We start from the raw sequence: 21,953 nt of genomic DNA on the forward strand, positions 1-21,953 counted from the left end.
TTAATTATTTAAATATTAGAATTCTACATAATATTTTGTTTAAAAGAAGACAAGGTTATAAGCCAATTATATCTCAGTTAAGAAACATATCAAATGTATAGAAGGCAGTAATCAAACACATCAAACACATGAAGGCCAATATCAAGAGATTTGCTAACATCCGAATTTGAAATATTTAAAATATTAACTGCAGTATAAAAAGAACAATTCTTTTTATAACTTGTTATAATTTTAAAAAGTTTCCAATCAGCTTTCCATTTTTTCTAGCAATAGCTTCTAAAATGTCCTATAAAAACAAGCATTTGATTCTTAGAGCAAGGGTGGCAAGCGCAAATGTCTTCCTTGTAGAAGTAACTTAAGAAGTACCTAAAGAATGACGTGGGTATATTTATAAATTTGGCCCAGTATGAGGAAGGCCTAGGGAGTGCTGAGGCTTGGGAGGAACTGGAGATTTTTACATTTCACCATAAGCCATGCAACTTGTCAGAAAACACCCAACCAGGGGTGCCTGGGTGGCTCGGTCGGTGGAGCGTCCGACTTCGACTCAGGTCATGATCTCGCAGTTCATGGGTTCAAGCCCCATGTCGGGCTCTGTGCTGACAGCTCAGAGCCTGGAGCCTGCTTCCGATTCTGTGTTTCCCTCTCTCTCTCTGCCCATTCCCTGCTTGTGCCTCTGTCTCTCCCTCTCTCTCAAAAATAATAAATATTAAAAAAATAAAAAAAAAGAAAACGCCCAACCAAACAACAGCAGCAAAAACCCAGCAGCAGCACTGTGCATCAGAGCATCTGCTGCCCACCTCTCTGGGCAACCAGTCTGCTCCCCTGCCTTAAGCTGTTCCTTCCTATTATTCCTTAAGCAATACCCTTCCTATTGCTCAGCCCGGTTTCCTATTCCTGGGGGTTATGGCAGTAAAAGCAGTCGTTACTGTATTTGTACTCTGTCACAAGCAAATTTGTTTGTAATGATTTATCTGGTCTTCCCTTGAGTCTTTGCAAATTAAATATATAATATACTAAGGTTTGTGTATTTTTCCTCCCACTACTTCCCCAGTCCCTCACTCCCTTTCTTTACTTCTTCTTTGTCTCCTCTTTCTGTATAACAGTAATATTTCCTTGCTAAGCCAGAATCTTAAAGCATGCTTTGACCTTTGCTTATCATTTGAAAATTTCAGCGGGTTTCACCCCTGACTCTAGTTGACTTTCCAGCTCTCAGGATATCAGTATAGGATATTTCAAAACTAAATTCTAAATTCCGGGCAGGCAGCATTTAAGATAATAAAATCAAGTAGCTTTGGCTCCATGTACAGAATCAACTTAACTAAAATCTGATAACTTTGAATTAAAATATAATTATGGAATTCTAACATGCTGATAAATGTCACTTTGAAAAATCTCTTCAATATTTTCCCTTTCCTGATGTAAACAGTTCCTAAAGAGTAGTGTTTATGGAAATAATAAATTATGGTGAAATGTGTTTTCCATATTATAATCATAAATGCTTCTTTAAATAGGAACTTAGATTAATTAAACTCTAATTCATATCACACCTTTCTGATAAAAATATTTCAGATTAAGCATTAAAAAACCCCTCTAAATATATACTTCACTGCAAATAAGATGCTAAAGTGATTTTTAAAAAAAACAATGCAAGTTTAGTATATCTAACTTTATAAGGTACTCTAACTTTATAAGTTACTTCACCAATATTTTGGGGGGGGAATCACAAAAAAAGTGACATAAATGGTAGGAACAAGCTGTCCTTTCATTTTCACCATATAACTCTTTCATGACTTGAACTCCGTTACTCACTTGGCAGATGATATGACCACGGCATGTTCATCAGAATTGAGGATTTTTGTAAGATGAGCTGCAACTGAGTCCTCATAAATTGTCATCTGAAAAAGTAAAAAACCTACACTGTATTATTGTTGCTGGCATTTATACAACTCAGTTTATTACCACTTCCAAAATGGGATCATTTAAGACACAAGTGACACAGGGCCGTGAGTATAATGAATTATATGAAAAGTCATCATACAAAATAGATAAATACTTCCTTTCTATAAAAGGCTTTTAGTTTCTGAAATTCCTTAATCTATAGTCTTAGAAAAAACCCTAAAATCCATTAAATTAGAAAAAAATGTCGAATGGCTGAACACATAAAGAACTCCTCCAGGTAGGCACAAAAAAAAGCCAGACAACCCAATGAAAAATGGGCTAAAGACTAGAAATTTAAAGAGGAGGATAAAAAAAAAATGGTCCACAAACAGATGAAAGGAAATCAGCCTCATCAGCTGTCAGGCAAACACAAAATAAAACCACAGTGAGGTTCCACTGTATTTGCCAGAAGAGTTAAAATGAAATAGCAGCAACAATGCCTGGAAAATGCCAAATATTGGCAAGGTTGTGGAGCTACAGAAGTCTCATTCACTGCTGGTGGGAGAGCAGGCATTGATATAAACACTCTAGAAAACTGCTGGGTGTCTTTCAAAGCCAAACATATGCATATATAGCATAGGATCCAGCAATCCGATTTCTATACACACACACACACACACACACACACACACACACCCAGAGAAATGTGATGTGCGTTCACCAAAAGACATGTGATAGAAAACGTTCATAGCAGCATTCACTCAAATGCAGAATGGATAACACATCGGAGTATATCCTCGCAATGGACTAGATGGGGGCAATGAGAATGCGTGGTTTACAGCTATGCCATAACACGGATGAATCTCACAGACATAATGTTGAATAAAAGGATTCAGAAAAGAACTGCTTACAAAATGATTCATTTTATAAAGTGCAGAATGGACAAAAATAATCTATGCTGTTAGAAGCCAGGAGAGTGGTTCCTGGGGTGGGAGGGGAGGGTGGTGAATGGAAGAGGGCCTGTGGGGGCTCACAGCACGCTGATAATACTGCCTTGTGATCTGCATGTTGATTACATGGGTGTATTCAGCTTGTGGAAACTTACCAGCTGTACATTTATGATTGGTGCACTTTTCTGGGTGCACAATTCAATAAAAAGTTTTTTAGAATGTTGAGTAGTCTGTCATACAGCCATGTAAATAAATCTCTCAAATTAGGAAGTAATCAAAATGCTCAGGGAGTCCTGTCTCCCCTTTTCTGTTTGACTCAAAATGTAAGATTCTGTTGAAAGAACAGATCTTCCTAATATGCAAACATGTGCACAGTATTTAAACAGCCTCTATTCAGAGCCTTCCATCAAATGTTTGCCTCCAATATGTACAACGTCCTACAGCTCAAAAATTTCCAGTGTAAACCACCTGCTCTGTTCCAGCTGGCCTCCTGTGTTCTTCCGCCCTTCTCTGATATCCTTTTGTTGCTTCTTACCCATTGGCACCAGGTCATTCAGACTTAAATGCAGATTCAGTTACCAACCCCCCTCCTTAAAGCCTTCCTGACTAGTGTCTTTCCAAAGAGATCTCATTCCCGATTTCTGCCCAGTTCCATGAGTGGCTAATCAGTATGTCACTCTTTTACATTTCTATCTTACTTTCTTCAGAGGCAGACCACGTATAGAAAGGAATTCTTACATTAAGGAAAGGATGGGAGGGGAGGAGCCTCAAAGCCTCACGCAATGTTGTGCTCACTTGCAAATCCACTTTATTCATCTTCCAGTGTAAACATTAAAAGTTGTATCTTTATACTCAAGATCAGAAAAATGAAAATACATCTTTTAAAAAAGCAAAGAAAGGAAGTATTTTTCAAAATGATTAGTTTCATTTCTTTTCCCTACAGGATAGATTGTCATAGAGCCTAAGAAGTTAGGGGAAAGTATTTTATACTCTCAGTAATTCCCTTTGAAATTACATGTAAAAATCCAAGTTTTTGCCTGTTAAAAATAAGAAAAGGCAAAGAATACAACCTCTTCCAGAGGAAAATGAAATAACTCTATGTCCAAAGATAAAATTATTGATGTTCCTTATTAAGCTATTATGTAGTCACTTAGAGTCAGGAAGGTAAGGTAAGAATAATAGTTAACATTTTTATTGTGTACAGACACTGTGATGAAGTATTCGATACATATTTATCCCATTAATTGTCCTGTTTTATAGCCAAGGAAACTAAAGCTCAGTGAAGTTGTGTGATTTTCCCACGATCCTGGGCTAATGAAGAAAAGACAAACTAGGGGGCCAGGTCTGCAGCTTATCCCACTATTATTCCCGCCCCACCCCCCACCCCCCCACTCCAAGCAAGTCCTGATCTTTGGTTAACTGTCAAATATAAATTTTGTCATTTCTCAAGTGCACCATTATACCGGCCTTGTAGCTGGGATCCCTATATCTCTCTAACCCCTTTCAAATCATTCTCCACTTCATGATGCAATGATCTTTTTCCAAAACACAAGTCTGAGCATGACACATCTCTGCCTAACATGTTAGAGGGGATCTTCCTACTTTCCAGACAGAGTCAAAATTCTTCAGCTAACACGCAACACCTTCCACAATTCCCAGGATTCTCCATGATCTGAACCCTCCTTCTCTCCACCGTCATGTCTTTTGATGCTCTTCCCTTGCACCATGAGCTCTAACTCAACAGAATTACTTGTAGTGTCCCAAATGTATGAAGGTCCTTACTATCAAGCTCTGCATCATGCTCTTTTTCAACTGGCTAATTCCTACTTCTCTTTGTTTGTGCTGAAAACCCAGTTTAGGTACAATCTCTTCTGTAAAGACTTCACTGAGCTTACCAGACTGAGAGCCCTCTCTTCTGTGCAGCCATTATACCCTGAAAATAACCTAAACATAGCTGATCATTTATTGTCTGTCCCTCAAAATATATTCTCCAGCTTTCTCGCTTTGTGGCATCCTTAATGTCTGAATGATTTTGTCACATACCCTTAGGCCTAAAGGAACAGCTAACAGTAGTTAAGTACATACAACTTAGTATTTATGTCCTAACAACTTAATAGCCACTTGAAAAAATAATACACATAGATTAAAAGAAAAAATAGTATCATATTTAACTCTTAAATAACGAGCTGTGAGCCTGTAGGCACCGTGTACGTCTCAAGCCTTGTAATCAGATTGGACAAGAACTCTCTCATTTCCTATTCAACACTGACTTTTGTGTGGTGTTTGCTTTTTGTCACAGTGACTACTGAAAACCCAAGCTTCGCAAAAATGTGATGTCATCAAAAGAAGTGTAGTGCAATGATGTTTCAACTGTCCAGTACTTCAAGCTGTGTGCTGTCCAATAGATGTTGAGTATTACAATTAAATTCTCTTTGAAATTTGAACACATCTTATGGTAGCCCTCTGAATTCACCAGAGTGAGTGCCTGGAGGCCCCCTGCACACAGCTTGGGAATCAGCACTGTAAGCTGACTGGAGCTGGAGGGCAATCTTTTATGTCTACTCCCGGATGCCAACAGGCATTTAATATTGTTAAGTGAATGAAAAAATAACGTTATAACATCTTAGCATGCTGTTACCAAGCATCTAGGAAACAAAGAATTGAGGGGAGAGGAGCTTTCTATAAGAGTAAATAAAAAAAAATAAACTAATAGGAAGAATTTCGTTTCCAGGGATTTGAAGCCATTCGTTCCTGTTGTCAGGATGGAGGTGCAGCAGTTCACATCCTCTTTTTTATGACCTTACCATTAATAAATGAGCATCTATTGACTCACTAGACTGGTGTGATTTGGGTATGATACAAAAGAGACTAAAAATAAGACTCTTACATCAAAAAGCTTTGAAACCAATTGGAAAGCAATAGGAATCTGGCTTCCAAGAAACAGACAAGGTCAGAAGGCTTTGATGCCAAGATGCCCCCTAGTTCCAAAAGCGTGTGGTATTTAGACAAAAAATTAACAGTAAGAATTTTTTATTAATTGCCCGCTCTGTGTCAGTCATGACACCAGATGACAATATAATGGTGAATGGATAACACGTTGCCGCACCGTGACAGTACAATTGCACCAAGATAATGGCAGGTGATAATGGAAGGGGGCTATGGAACTCCCAAGAAGGAGATAGTAGTGGGACTTGGGGGATGAAGGGTGGCTGCTTGGAGCAAGTGATACCTGAGGTGAGGACAGAAGTGAACTAAGCATGATATCGCTGGAAGGATACACACTCATTCGTAAAAGGGTACGGGAGAAAAGGACATGACAGCATGGGGATTTCACACTAAATACAAACAATGTGTTTTCTACCAGTTGAGTATCAATAGAATCATTGTTACTGGAGGAAATCGTGGAATCACTACTTTTTCAATGTTTAAAAAGTATAACAGGAAACAGAATTACTTAATTATGGCCATAAGGAATTCATCAACAAAACTGTCACAGTTCTTTAAACTCTGCAATTCTACGGTGCCAGCGGAATGCTAAGTTAATAAGATAATCAGGAAGTTCAACCACATTTGTGTCCTTTTAAGGAAAACTGAAAAAATAGTAATTTCACAGTCACGCATAAAGGAATTTAAAACGAATAAAAAATATATAAGCTGGGAAATTAGGTTGGGCCTAAGAAGGAAGGTTCAGCTTGCTGTTCTTACAGTCTTAAAGGTAAAAAAGTCACATGGTGACGAGTCAGAGTGATGTAGAACACTCACTTAACGTGTATTCTGAAGGCATGCTATTCCTTTGTTATGAAATATTTTATTTTATTTTATTTATTTTTTTTTTTTTTAATTTTTTTTTCAACGTTCATTTATTTCTGGGACAGAGAGAGACAGAGCATGAACGGGGGAGGGGCAGAGAGAGAGGGAGACACAGAATCGGAAGCAGGCTCCAGGCTCTGAGCCATCAGCCCAGAGCCCGACGCGGGGCTCGAACTCACGGACCACGAGATCGTGACCTGGCTGAAGTCGGACGCCTAACCGACTGCGCCACCCAGGCGCCCCTGTTATGAAATGTTTTAATAGGAAACCAAAATAAACTGTTTCATTCAAAACCTTTTATACTAAAAAAGAGATTTCTTCCATGTAGTTACAACTCTCGTATTTAACGACTATACATATGCAATAAAAGTAAAATTGTTTACCTTTATTTTTTATGCTAGGAAGTAGACATCTCTTAAGTAAGTAGAGCGAAAGAATTCCCCCTTTTGTCTCTTTGGGGAGAAAATTAATAGCATTTACAAAAATACTATTAAGAAAAAAGACTGGTTCCTATAAAAACATGTATTATATTTGTAGTTGGATAAGATAATACTATAAATAAAAATGCTGCTAGAAAGAAAATAGTAAATATATTAATCCTTAATAGCAATTATCCCTGGGTGTTAGGACTAGAAGTAAGATTATTTTTTCATACATTTTTGTATTTTCCATATTTTTAGAGGCAGTTTTTGCTACCTTTATGTGAGAAAAGGGCATTATATAATTAGCTGGTTTAAGGCATAGCCCCAGGTTTCTAGTTATCATTCCTTTCTTCAGTTTTGACAAGACCATAATTTTCTTAATGACAAAATAAAGATTTCAACTATAAACAGATGAATTTTCCTAGAGGGAAAAATAAGTTATTATAGACCAAACGGTCTTGTTAGTCACAGAGTAATCCTTTGAAAAGTAGGGTCTGTTTTCATTCTCCAGTGCTTTGAGGTTTAATCAAAATGCTGAATCTTTAAGAACATCTAAAAACTGTAGTTAATGGTCTGTACCAGGGATGGAAAAAAGTGTGCTGTCTTTCTTCCTTTGTTTTTATCTTGATCAGCAGGCTTAAACTGGAAACCTATAATGGTGAACACTCAACAGAGCACGCAAAGTAGGAAGAAATTATATAATACTCTGGCCACAAGTATTAGTGTGTTTGCAAATTGCTTAAGGGAGCTGAGCTAACACCTAATAGACAGGTGATCATGGCCAAAGCAGAAGTTGAGTAAAAGCTAACAGGAACCTGTCATCAGCTGGCCTGCCCTGGAGCCCTATTGGTAAAAAGAAGCAGGCAGGTGGAATATCAGGGGGAACCATCAGGGGTGAGGAGGGGGAACTTGCATGCCTGGTGCTTTGCACACATTTGTTACTGCATTAACTCTTTCCAACATTGCAACCTTGTTCTATAGATAAAGTAACAGGGGCCCATGACAGTGAGTGATGTGGCTAACTTCACGTTTCCAGTGTGGGTGGTCATAGAATGACTCTAACCTGCATCATATGAATTCTTCCTTCTGAGAGAGAAGACTAGAAGCGGTCAATGAACCCATACCCAAAATAATAAAAAATAAAACTAAGCAAGCATGCTACCGTATCTTATAAAGTTTTCTTACTTGGTCAAGATATTCACCCCTATTTCCAAATGATAAACAGGCAAAAGGTTAAAGTCTTACATAAAATTCTTCGGATGCTTCTGGAGGTTCTGGAAGTAGAGAAGCTTTTGGAGGCAACTTGAGTTCATAGGTCATTATACTCCACCTGAAGGGAGAAAAGTCTTTGGTCTAAAATTCCTTTAAAATTTAATAAACAGATTCTGTTCTCATAAATATGCACAAGTCTGCACAAACTATGGTTTATTGTATCTAAGACAACCAGATACTGGAAAAAAGAGATGGAATTTTTGGCAATCTCATAAAATGCTGAATTCATGCTTTATGATTTCCATATCTTACCAGTTCTCTGGTTAGTGACTTCCAAACTCCATGAAATAAGAAATGCACATAGATAGTAAAACTTCCCCTTCTTCACTAATGCAATGAATTCTGACTTTTCTATTCTTGGGGTGCAGCGAGAACACTGTTTAAATTTGCAGCAAAAAGCCATTTCAAATACCCTGCATAGTTTGGTAAGCACAGAACTGGGAAATCACCTCTGGGGTCTTTTAAAGACTGGAGACAGAAGCCCCTTTAGGCACCTAAATGACCGGGGTATCCCTCTCCTGAATAGTTTGGGATAACCATAACTTTAGACAAATGCTGTACCACCCAGCTCTCTTTTGAAATATTCTGTCAGCAAAAGAATCGACCATTACAACATTACCTTAGGACAGGGAAGGTTACAATTAATTAGGTTATAGCTCATTTTAGAGTAATTACATTTTAGATTGGTGACTCCCTGATGAGATTTTGTTATTTTCGGGAACAGTTCCACAGATGGCTAATCCTATCAAAGTTGTTTTGATTCATGCTAGCTTAAGTCCATAATGATATTTTGACATTTGTCTTCTACTTATGGTGGTGGGGGGGGGGGGTTGGTTACTGCGTACTGAGTCCTGTTGCTCCTAAACTTCAATCCTAAACACCTCCTCTAGAATATTCAGGGTACACATACTGTGATTTCTTTTTTATACGTGCGGCGTTTAGAGAAAAGAGGTTGAGATGTGGTCAGGACATCATAAACACCTCCTTGATATGAAGAGGTCTTTCTAATATTTCTCGGTCCCTGGGAAAGGATTATCTTTTTTAGTATTCAGTTCTTTGTTGGTTCAATTCATTCTTAGTATGCAATAATTAAGAAGAGATATTCTAACAAATCTAAACTTTATGTGTCTTCCGTAGCTTTAATGAAGCCGCAAGATGATGGGGCCTGTTATATGACCTATTATAGTCATCAAAAGCCCCCACACAAAATGAACTATTGAAGCTTTCTGACCTGGAGAACAAGGACAAGTAATTGCTGTATCAGCATAGCCTTCTGTTTTTAAAATAGGGAATAAACTGAGAATTGATGGGGGGAGGGAGGGAGGAGAAAGTGGGTGATGGGCATTGAGGAGGGCACCTGTTGGGATGAGCACTGGGTGTTGTATGGAAACCAATTTGACAGTAAATTTCATATTAAAAAAATAAAGATAAAAAGATATCTTCTGTATATAAAATAAAATAAAAAAGTGGGTTCATTAGACTAGTTTTCTCAGTTATTGTTACAATTCATTCATTCACTCAAAAAATATATTTATTGAGTGTCTACTCTACGCTGGGCTCTGTCCTAGACCTCAGGCGTGAAAAGAGTAGGTAGGACCAGGAAGTCTCTGTCCTCATGGGGCTTACAGTTCATAAAATTTAAACTGCCAAAAATGATTTAGTAGTCCATATTCAGTCTGGTTTTGGAAGAAAATTCTCTTTTACCTGTCTAGCATTTTGGTACTGGCTCGTTCCAGCTTCTCTAGTATCTGAGGAAGTTGGGTGTCGTCATCGTATGAACCTCCCCAGCCCAGAACACGGGCAAGGTCATTTCCTGTACCCAAGGGCAATACTCCCAGCTGACACTGAAAGAGAATACAACAGGGAGACCTCAGACAAGCTGAGAAACAGGAGCTATGGCATTTCTGCACCTCCCTGGTCAGCAGATTAGCATACGTGCATGCTAATGAGTACATGTTAATGTAGTTAATGAGTCAGGAAAGACTGAGTACTTGCCTGTTTATTCAAGTTGAGCTTATCAATTTCTGACAAAACCCAACCTACACTTCCATCTCCTCCACAAACAAGAATTCGAAAGTTGTCAAACTTCTGGAATAATCTTAAACTGAAAGTAAAAAGGATTTTATTTTAATACAAATAAATGAAAATCACTTCCCCCAATTCTTTGTTATTCTGTATTTGTTGGTATTCGTGTTCAGATAACTATAAGAACTCTTACATATTAATTATACTATAAAAATTAAAGTGCAATTCTTAACTCAAGAAAACTTCTTAATCGTAAGGAGGAAAGGGGATTATAAGTAGAAATGGGAGATAAAATTAGGTGAAAAAGGGAGTTGGAAATGAGCAAACAAAGAAGCAGACCCGGGAAAGAGAATGAAAGGTAAGGGATACAACATGGTAAAAGTTGTGACTTTTTTTTCTTTCCATTATAAGGATATGTTATTTCCTTAAGAATAGTATACTACCAACCAGGGATGGTGAATCTAGGACACTGATACTACTGATGCTCAAGGCAATTTCTAAAGAGACCCACCAAACCTTGTCAATGTATCACTTTTTGGACACCCACTCGCGTCTCCTCCGCCTCATCCCCTAGACTTGGGTCAGTCTTTTTACTTTTATATTCCTTTTCCTTCATCTCAACTTTTGACACATTGCACCTTCTGAATGTACCTTTGTACACCTCAAGTATTGTGGGAAATCTAAAAAATATAGAGACAATCTCAAGAGGTTTCACAAAGGGCCTTCCTTGGAATTATATAGGTGAGAAAAGGAAATGTTAAGAATGTAAGATATTGGAACTGTGAAGGATTATTAAACAGATGTGCTAGAAAGGAAGACACAGCTAACCAGCAACGGAAAAGACACAAGTGAGGGGAGAAGCCAGGTAAGGAAATACCAGAACCCAGGGAAGGGGTTGGAGACAGATGAAAAAGATGAACATCCATGGGCTCAGAAGGGCCTGAGACTTGGCAAGAAGGCAATGGGAACAAGGAGAAAGACTCTGAAGAGCAAAAGTGAAAAGAAGCACAAAGACTGAGGCAAGAGATAGAAAGGACAGGAAAGGGTAAGGGCCTTCTGGGGGTACCTAAAATCCCCATTCCTACTTCTGTGTTCATGCTTTAAGAGAAAAGTTGAGTTGACAGAAGTAAATCATGGAGAGGTTGCAGGCCCTTGGTTCTAATGACATTGTATCACCTCTTCAACAAAATCATATGCATACACTAAAAATGTATTTAAAGTACCGGAAGGTATATTTTCCCTCACTGAAAATACATTCAATTTTTTTTCAGATTGTAAGTCATAGGATATTCCAGAAAGCTGAAAAGAACAATCAACAACAGTATTTTTTGTCATTTATATGAATGAGTCTCCAGTCCTTGGGACCTGCAATAGTATCTGTGCTTTGGTTAAATAATTGATTATTTGTATTACATAAAAATCAATGCTAGCCTTCCACGCAGATCATTTTCTAAAATTATCATGTATTTCTATATTTACACAGGTTCCTTCTCAAAGCTAAGTAAACTGTTAGTACTATTTGATGTATGATATATTCTAAAACATTTTCTAAACAAATTTTGGGATTTTCAGCACATAAGGAAGTTGTATAAATATCAAAAAGGGGAAGTTAAAACGTGTAATTAGAGCTTTAAAAAGGGAGGAGTGGGAAGATCAACATAGAGATGTCTAGATGAATTGACAATCTTCATGAACTGAAAAATCAAACATTTCATGCTTGGTGCTACATTTCATTCTAATGAGATTAATCAATAATCAATTACCCTAAATGAGGACCTCCGTTCATTAAATCAAACACCTGAGCCGGATTTAGCAACTGTTTAAATCGACGAAGGAACTTTACTCCCTGATTATCTCCACTCTTAGAATTGACAAAAACCAATAGAGGACTAACACAGAATGAAAATGTCGCTCTACAGAAACCTGTAAAAAAAAAAAAAAAACAACAACACAGTACAATATGTACAGCTGTCTCTATTAAACCATTAATGAAACTTCAGAGAAAAGAACATAAATTCATAAAGAACCTTGTTTATTACTTGAACAGTAAATTATAATTTAGCCCCCAAAATGGAGACAGGTTTATTATTTACACAATAAGACTACAGAACTTATCTCTTATGATATGCTCTATAATGACAAATCCTAGCACAGATGGGAAAAGTGTTAATCATAGATATTTGAGATATACCACCTACCTTAACACTCAATTATCAGAAACCGATCACAGTCTGTAAATTCACATTTGTCAAAGAATTCATATTCATATTCAGCATTATAAGATATTTTAATTTCTCCTTCATGAGGCTTTAGAAAATATTTTGAAAGTTATCATGAGTAATAGAACCTTATTATAGCAGGGCTTGGGGGAGGGCTGTTAACAGCACAGATTTTAAAAAATTACATATTCTGCAGCCAATATTCTTGTATTTATAATACCTATTGGCATAGTTTATATAAAAAGTTTGAAAGCCACAGGCACTTTTTCAATGCAAAACATTACTAACGGTATACGGTAAAAGCCTTTTGTAATATGGTTTGCTTAGAAGGAAGACAGGTTCTTCAGCACTTAACAACCAAGTTGTAAGATTCTGGAAAAAGTGATGGAATTTACAGGAATATAAATTCCTCAAGGAAATTATAGAAAAACAGATTTCAATAAGTGCTATGCTGATGGGTAATTTCAAAATTATGGAGGGAAAAAAAACACAAAAAATTAACCTTTTTGGATTGCGCTTTGTTACAGAGTAATTTTATTTTATTTACTGAAATGTAAAATGTGAAATGTAAAAAGTCTTATATGTAGGAATTTCACCAGTGTAATAATAACTATGTTAAATTTTAATTTTAAAATGTTCTTATAAAAGTTAAATGTACTGGGGCACCTGGGTGGCTCAGTTGATTGGGCCTCCAACTCTTGATTTCAGCTCGGATCATGATCTTATGTTTCAAGCTCCCTGACGGGCTCTGTGCTGACAGTATGTAGCCTGCTTGGGATTCTCTCTCCGCCTCTCCCCTACTTACACAAGCTCACTTGTTCTCTCTTTCTCTCTCTCTCTCTCTCTCAAAATAAATAAACTTAGGGGCATTTGGGTGGCTCAGTCGGTTGAACGTCCAACTTTGGCTCAGGTCATGATCTCAAGGTTTGTGGGTTCGAGCCCGGCGACGGGCTCTCTGCTGACAGCTCAGAGCCTGGAGCCTGCTTCGGATTCTGTGTCTCCCTCTCTCTCTGCCCTTTCCCCGCTTGCACTCTGTCTATCTCTCTCTCTCAAAAATAAGTAAAGGTATAAAAAAAATTTATTAAAAAAAAAATAAACTTAAAAAAATTTAAAGGTACTATTCAGCAATTTGAATGAATTATTATATAAAAACTGACCAAAATAACCAATTACAGTTCAACTTATTCTAGGAAAGTGAATGCACATATCAACATTTAATACCAAGAATATACATATTTACACAATGATACATACCATCAGAATCGGTGCTGTTCAGTGCAATTGGAGGTATGACAGACACTTTACACTGGCCAAGGGGACACACAGGATGGTATAAATCTTTGCAGGCAGTGTGTACCTAATAACAAACAAATAAGCCTTCAAGAACCATAAAAACACATCGATATTTTCTTATGGTATAGATTACATCTATGGGACTAATAACTGAAGATCGACTATATCACAAAATATTCAGTAACTCATAAATTACTTTCATGGTATAATGTTTATAACTCTAAGGAATGAGCTAATTATTTTAGAGATGGGAATCTGATGTACTCTGTGCAGCCTACTTTTATGGTGGCCTCGGGCAAGTAGTGTATATCGAGAAATGCCTGGTGAGGGATGCCTGGCTGGTTCAGTCAGTAGAGCACGTGACTCATGATCTTGGGGTTGTAAGTTCGAGCCCCACACTGGGTGGAGATATTACTTAAAACACAAAAATAAATAAAAATTTAAAAAAGGAAATGCCTGGTGAAGGCAAGGAGAGAGGAAGAGAAGGGAACAGAGTGCAGAGGAAGGGAGAGAGAGAGGAAGGAGGCAAGCTAACTAGTACTTGTCAATATCATCGTCCATAAAAAAGATGATGGGCTCTACCTTATAACATTCTTACGGAATTTCATGAAAATCCGTGAAATTTTTAATGTGTCTCCTCTTTCTGCAGTGGTCCTATAACTTTCTATTCACATCTTTTTTTAAAAATAACATTTTCATGTTCTTATAGGTATAAGTACACCTGTGCCTATGGGCTCCATAGAGAAAAGGAAAAGGTCCTATCATTATACACTTATCTTGGAAAGTGATAAATATCATAGACACCCAGTAAACATGTGAATTCTGTAAAAACAAAGTTTCAAGGGTAGTCAATATATTATTTCGAACAAGAGCAGGGCTAACTTATTAAGTAGAACCCAGGGAATTTACAATACTTTAGGTACTTACTCAGAGAGACTTAAAATGTTTTAAGCAGTAAAAGCAGACACTTCATAAAGCATTTACTTAATACAGCTTTATTTCATTAGTCTTTTTAGAAAATTGGCATGTTAATTAAACACATATTTATCAAAACTTTTGAGAAAATAACTAAAATTAAATACTGATTCTTATTCTACTGATGACCTAATTTTGGACAGTTCCTTATTATTATTTATAATAATTAACATTCCCAAATGGATTTCAGAAAAAACAAGCATGCACAGATAGTTTTAAAAAGACTTTAATGGGGAACCTGGGTGGCTCAGTGTGTTAAGCAACCGACTCGATTTAGGCTAAGGTCATGACACAGAGCAAAACAGAAAAATATTTACAGCAAAGTTAAATGAAAAAAGCAGAGGACAAAATTGTATCTTCACTTTTTTTTTTAATTTTAAAGAGAAAGAGGGAGTGTTTGTGAGAAAATGGAGCAGAGGGAGAGAAAGAGAGAATCTTAAGCAGGCTCCATGTCAACGTGGAGCCCCATGCAGGGGCTTGATCCCACAACCCTGGGGTCATGACCTGAGCTGAAACCAAGAGTCAGTCATTCAACCACCTGGGCCCCTCAGGCTCCCCCCTTCCCTCTTTTTACAGGAAAGGTAAAACTATGTCCAAAGACTGGATGACAACCGAAAAAATTAGCAGTTGACTCAGTAGAGTTGTGTAAGACCACAGTTGTGTGAATACCATAGTAAAGACTATGGTCTTACTTTGTTTTGTTTTAAAGTAGATGACTGTTTTACAAATTAGACACTCTGTGGGAAACATTATTTTAAAGGCAAAATAATATGCAAAGACATATACAGGAAGATCGTGTACAGGAAGTACAAGTACAAGTACATCCTGAGAAGGATGTAACAAGGTGATGGTGGTCCAGAAACCTGCGTGTCTAGTGGACGCAGTACAGGTCAGGAATGACTTCAAGATAAGGTGATATCTAGGTTTGCCAGAAAAAAAAGGGAGAAGACATTCTAGAATACCTGCTTCTACATCCTGTAAAAATCCTTCTATCCTGTTTGTGAAAAATTTTAAAGGTAGGGGTGAGTAGGGTGAGAAAGTAAAATATCCAATGAACTCCCACTGTTAAAATTAACAAAGTTTAAAAATGACTGGACCAATACAAGTAGAGTCCTATATATTGTAGGTAAAGACAACTTTCATAAAACCTTTCTAAAATAATTCGTCACACACAAAATCTGCTTTCTTTTCAACAAGTTAGAAAGAAACAGCTGAAGTTCTAGAAATAGAGAAATAGATCTACAGACTAATGAAAATAGCAGTAGAAGCATACATCAGTGGTTGCACCCTGAAAAGGAAGTCTTAGGTGGGATAAACTTCAAAATCTTATTTATGAGAGCACTTTACTTATTTGTTTGTAACATTATCTTACAGGCCTTTGGAGAGCACTCTTTATATTATTAAAAAAAAATTATTTAATGTTTATTCATTTTTGAGAGACAGAGAGTGATCAGAGGAGGGAGACCCAGAATCTGAAGCAGGCTCCAGGCTCTGAGCTGTCGGCACAGAGCCTGATGTGGGGCTTGAACCCACAAACCGCAAGATCATGACCAGAGCTGAAGTCAGATGCTTAACTGACTGAGCCACCCAGGGGCCAGGAGTACTCTTTTAAAATAAGGAATGTGCCTGGCTGGTTCAGTCGGGAAAGCATGTGACTCATGATCTCGGGGTTGTGAGTTCAAGTTCCACACTGGGTGTAGAGATTACTTAAAAAAAGAATTCAAAAAAGATAAATAAAATAAGGAATTCCACAAGAGGGTTTTAGGGGATATGGTTGCACCAAAACTGCAAAGAGACATGTCTAATACGGTTTATATATTACATGGGATAAGAGAAATTAGAAGTAACACCTGTGGCTAATAAAAGGGGCAATTGATGAAGAATAACAAAAGCATAAGGATAGAGAGAATCACTTTGATTTATAAATAAAAAGGAAACAGGGGTCCCTAGGTGTTTCAGTTGGTTAAGCATCTGACTTTGGTACAGGTCATGATCTTGTGGTCCATGGGAGCCTGCTTTGGATTCTGTGTCTCCCTTTCTCCCTGCCCCTCCCCTGCTCATGCTCTCTCCCTCCCTCTCTCTCAAAAATAAATAAACATTAAAAAGTTTTTTAAAAAATAAAATGAAAAGGAAACAGATTACCTATCAGGTTTGACGAAAAAGCTACAGGACTTATCTTCTTTATGGCCTATGGGATGAATCTCACTCATTGTGAAATCAACGCATCATACTCACATCTTTTTCATTTGATGATCTACATCATACTTATTAAAAGAAATGAGTTTTCCATATTTTGGGGGGGCCTGGGGAGTGACTTCCAAGACTCAAAACAAGACCAAAAAAATCAGCCCAATGCAAGGCAATCACTGTCATAGTTGGACAGCATCGCCCAGTGCTAACATGAGCACCCACAGCGGTTGCCTCCTCACCCTCCACGCCACCCTCTGAGTGGCCTGCGTTCACCCTGTAAGTCCCTGCTCTGACTGCCCTCGTGAAGTCTAGAGCCCAGCACTCACATAGTATGGCATGGACAGGACCATTCCTTGCTGTTGATTCTATGTTATGCTGTGCGTACTTCTCACTGCTTCCTTACACATGTAAGAAAACTTTGTAATGTATAAATATATATATACTATGTAAATACATAAATAATATATACAATACATAATATATAAATATTATATAATAATATTTATCTATATAACATAGATATATCCCAACAAAACTGTGGGAAAGAGGTCTTGACAAGGGAAATATAAAACAACAGTATTGCAAGAAGGATATTTAAAAAGTAACCAGACTGGAAGGAATACTTTGAAAAAGATGAACATTACAATGGGCAGGTATGCTACCAGGCTTTATTATACCATACATTCCTTTCCCCTAAATCACATAGGTTAAAAAAAACTATGAAAAGAACGAATTAAAAAGGGCTCTCACCATTGTCTTACACCAAAGGCATTTCCAATCTTGTAGACGCAGAACACTCCCGCATGTTTTGTCACAGACAGCACATTTGGCACTCACGGGCAAGTTACCCTCTAGCCATTGGTGAGGCATAGCTACCTGTGCAGCAGGAGTAAAGAGCAGTCAAATTAAAGACTGGAGGATGTCATTCTCACCCTAGGGAAGATCTAAAATATTTCTTACTCAGTGGAATCAATATATGTACCACTCATGGCATCCATTCATTTAGCCCACATTTATTGACATCTATTGTGCCCAGAGCACTGTAGCGATACAAAAATAATTAAGACTAAAGCCCTGACCTTCAGGATTTGTAGTCTAGCTGAGGAGCAATGAATGTAAAGGCATTATCATAAAGTGATTACAAAGTGCTATCAGAGATTTGAATGCAAGGTGCAATGGAGACAAGGTTTTGAAGGTGGGGGTCACTGTTGAAAGGAGGCCCCAACATCTGAGGAGTGAACATCTGAATAAACACCTGAGCTAAGCCTTAAAGAGTATCTTACTTGTCAGGTCGGGGTCTACAACACCAGCCCAGCACAGCAGCCACTTGTAAGCTCTGTTCACATTTCCCTCAAAATTTAAGAGCTGAAGGCAACTATGAAGGATCTAACTGGAAATAGAAACTCATAATTAACCAAAACCTTCCATTTCATCCTGCTAGTAAATATTCCCACTAACTCTGTTATTTTTCACAGGGCAGACAATAAAGAGAGGAGGTACTGGGAAGAGACCAGAGACAGAACTGGGCTTACTCCGTCTTCGTCCTCTATGATGTCCTTCCCAATGGAGGCCAGAGTCGTCCATTTGCAATTATTTGTTGCCCTCACTGCACATCTTTTGTGAGCCTTGAATTTACACACTAAAAAAAAAAGTCAACCATTTCTAAATGAATATATACTTCTGGAATAATGATTAAAGGAAATCATAGCATGAAATTAAAAAGGAGGGGGTAGAAGAAAAACAATAATTTAAAATCTTAAATTACTCTTCAACAATAATAAAGGTATTCTGAAAATACCTTTCCAGAAGGTATTCATGTATTTATGATACATATGGCTATGTATGTATAAAGCTTTTTATCAATCTATAGATTGCTACTTAGAGAGGTTCTACTTGTTCATAAATAAAACATAAAGGAAATGAATACAAAAGAATTAGTTCTTTAGGAGAAAGGAGACAACAGTCACATATGCACACAAACACAGAACTAAACAAAATTTAGTAATACAGAGGTGCTGGTAACATCCTATTTCTTAATCTGGATGTTGGTTACATAAATGTGTTTCATTTGTGAAAAATCCTATGTGCTGTACTCCTCTGATATTTGTATTTTTCTGTCCATATAATAAATTTAAAATGAAAGATTTGAAAATATCAGTAAGATAAAGAACAGGATAATTCAGAGGAGTTTTAAATTGCAAGTATGTCGAGAAAATATCCAGTCATCATGGGAAATAGGTTGATAAGGGTCACAAAGATGGCACTGTCTTTTAAAAGCATTATTGTTGGGATTACTACATCATAATGTAGACTAAAGTAGTGATGAAGAAATACGCTACATGCATCACTAATTGGCTCAGCAACAATATCAAAAAGGAGCCTATAAAAGAGACATAAGAGACACTGAAACCTACAAGACATTGATGAAAGAAACTGAAGACACAAATAAACTGGGGAAAATATTCCGTGCTAATGGACTGGAAGAATTAATAATGTAAAAATGTCCATAGGACTGAAAGCAATATACAGATTCAATGCAATCCCTGTCAAAATTCCAATGGCATTTTTCAAAGAACTAAAACAAATAATTCTAAAATTTTTATGGAACCACAAAAGACTCCAAATAGCCAAAGCAATCTTCAGAAGGAACAAAGTGGAAGGCATCATGATCCTGATTTGAAACTATGTTACAAAGCTATAGTAATCAGAGTAGTATGGTACTGGCGTAAAAACAGACACATAGGTCAATGGAACAGAATAGAGAACCCAGAAATAAATCCACACATATATGGCCAACTAATTCATGACAAAGAGACCATGAATACACAATGGAGAAAGAATGATGTCTTTAATAAATGTTGCTGGGGAAACTGGACAGCCATATGCAAAAGAATGAAACTGGACCACTTTCATGAAAACAGGACTGAACTGTACATAAAAGTTAACTAAAATGGATTAAAGACTTGAATGTAATACTAAAAACCATAAAACTTCTAGAAGAAAATTCCTGGACTTTAGCTCTTTGACATCAGTCTTGGTGATGATTTTTTGGGTCTAACACCAAAAGCACAGGCAACAAAGCAAAAATACATAATCAGGACTATATCAAACTAAAAAGTTTCTACACAGCCAAGGAAGCCATCAATAATATGGAAAGACAACATACTGAATGAGAGAAAATATTTACAAATCATATATCCAATAAGGGGTTAACATTTATATACATTAATATACAAAGAACTCACACAAGTCAATAGCAAAAACCAAGCAGTCCACTTAAAAAATGGGAAGTGGATCTGAACAGACATTTTTGTAAATAAGACATACTGACGGCCAACAGAGAAATGAAAAGATACTCAATATCACTAGTCATCGGGGAAAATGCAAATACAAAACCACAATGAGATATCACCTCACACCTGTTAGGATGGCTATTATAAAAAAGGTAAGAAATTACTAGTGTCGGCAAGAATTTGAACAAAAGGGAACTCTTGTGGACTGTTGGTGGCAATGCAAATTGGTGCAGCCACTATAGTAAACAGTATGGAGTTTCCTCGAGAAATTAAAAATAGAACTATAATACAATCCAGAAATCCCATTTCTGGGTATTTATCTGAAGAAAATGAAATCACCAACTTGAAAAGACATCTGCACCTTCGTGTTCATTACAGCATTATTCGTAACAGGCAAGGTACAGAAACAACTTAAGTGTCCATCAATAGACAAATGGATACAGAAATTGTGGTATCTGTATATGTATTTACACAATGGACTATTATTCATTCAGCCATATAAAAAAATGCAATCTTGCCTATTGAGACAACACGGATGGACCTAGAGGATATTATGCTAAGTTGAAAGAAGTCAAAGAGAGAAAGACAGATACCTTATGATCTGACTTTTAGGTAGACTGTAAAAACAACAACAACAAACCCACAAAAAAAAACCAAGCTCATAGAAACAGAAAACACATTGGTGGTTACCAGAGGTGGGGGCGTGGAATTGGGCCAAATGGGTGAAGGGAGTCAAAAGTACCAACTAAAATAACTAAGTCACGGGGATGTAATGTACAGAATGGTGAGTATAGTTAATATTATGAATTGAATATTTGAAAGTTGCTATGAGAGTAAATCTTAAAAGTTCTCATCATAAGGAAAAAATTCTATAACTACGGATGGTGACATGTTCCATTTGGGTAATCATTTTACAATGTATACAAATATCAAATAATAAAAAAAAAAAAAACGAGAGAGAAATAAGAGGAAACAACCAGGAAAGAAGCAGCTCATATATGAAAAACAAGTAAACCACAGATTATTTGAGAAATTAACCCTTACTTATGAAAATCAGTACTTGAGTACTACTAAACTGATTTATCCTTTTAAGGATACCAATTATCCAAGCATTAGTGGATACTGACGTTACGCCTGTTTCTGACTTTTCAGAATATATTTTTTTATTGTACTAAGTTTTATTCTAAAGAATATAATTAAAAGTTTGAGATCACCTTAGTGGAAATAACAAAGGTAACTGCTGCTAAATGCTACATGTAAGGTGACTCCTTTTCACATGATTTTTTAATGTCTAACTGTAAACTGCTAACAAATTTAAAATGATGGGTTATATGCCACTGGTTTAAGACAGTCCTAATTTAATGTGGCATGCAAATGAGAGGGTCAGGTAAAATAATGTTCAAAATGCTTCAGATGTCATGGATAGCCAATAGGTAAAAGGTCACTTAAGCTGAACTGTTTTTGGGTTTTTTTTGAGAAATATTAGTCTACATTAGTTTCATTTATCTGCTCTTCTGTGCACCTTGACAAATGCTTTCCTGGAAATCCTACAGCTTTTGTTCTAAATGATTCTGTGACTCAAGCACAGATTTATATAGAATAACTAATTTTTTAATGGAATCTCAT

At 36.9% G+C, this 21,953-nt stretch overlaps 1 protein-coding gene across 3 annotated transcripts in view; it reads right to left on the reverse strand.

The window, feature by feature from the left end:
• Nucleotides 1-21,953, reverse strand: part of DGKH (diacylglycerol kinase eta) — a 184,537-nt gene that overhangs the window by 54,104 nt on the left and 108,480 nt on the right. For all 3 annotated transcript variants that reach the window (XM_030311579.1, XM_030311572.1, XM_030311589.1), the window contains 8 exons: nt 18,567-18,673; nt 17,785-17,910; nt 13,831-13,933; nt 12,121-12,280; nt 10,328-10,436; nt 10,037-10,176; nt 8,306-8,390; nt 1,810-1,895 (listed from right to left, as the gene is read on the reverse strand). In XM_030311579.1, the coding sequence (XP_030167439.1) occupies nt 1,810-1,895; nt 8,306-8,390; nt 10,037-10,176; nt 10,328-10,436; nt 12,121-12,280; nt 13,831-13,933; nt 17,785-17,910; nt 18,567-18,673 (916 nt within the window). The remainder of the gene's footprint in view (nt 1-1,809; nt 1,896-8,305; nt 8,391-10,036; nt 10,177-10,327; nt 10,437-12,120; nt 12,281-13,830; nt 13,934-17,784; nt 17,911-18,566; nt 18,674-21,953) is intronic.

The sequence above is a fragment of the Lynx canadensis genome, chromosome A1, assembly GCF_007474595.2.
Source record: "Lynx canadensis isolate LIC74 chromosome A1, mLynCan4.pri.v2, whole genome shotgun sequence".
NCBI classification, from domain to species: Eukaryota; Metazoa; Chordata; class Mammalia; order Carnivora; family Felidae; genus Lynx; species Lynx canadensis.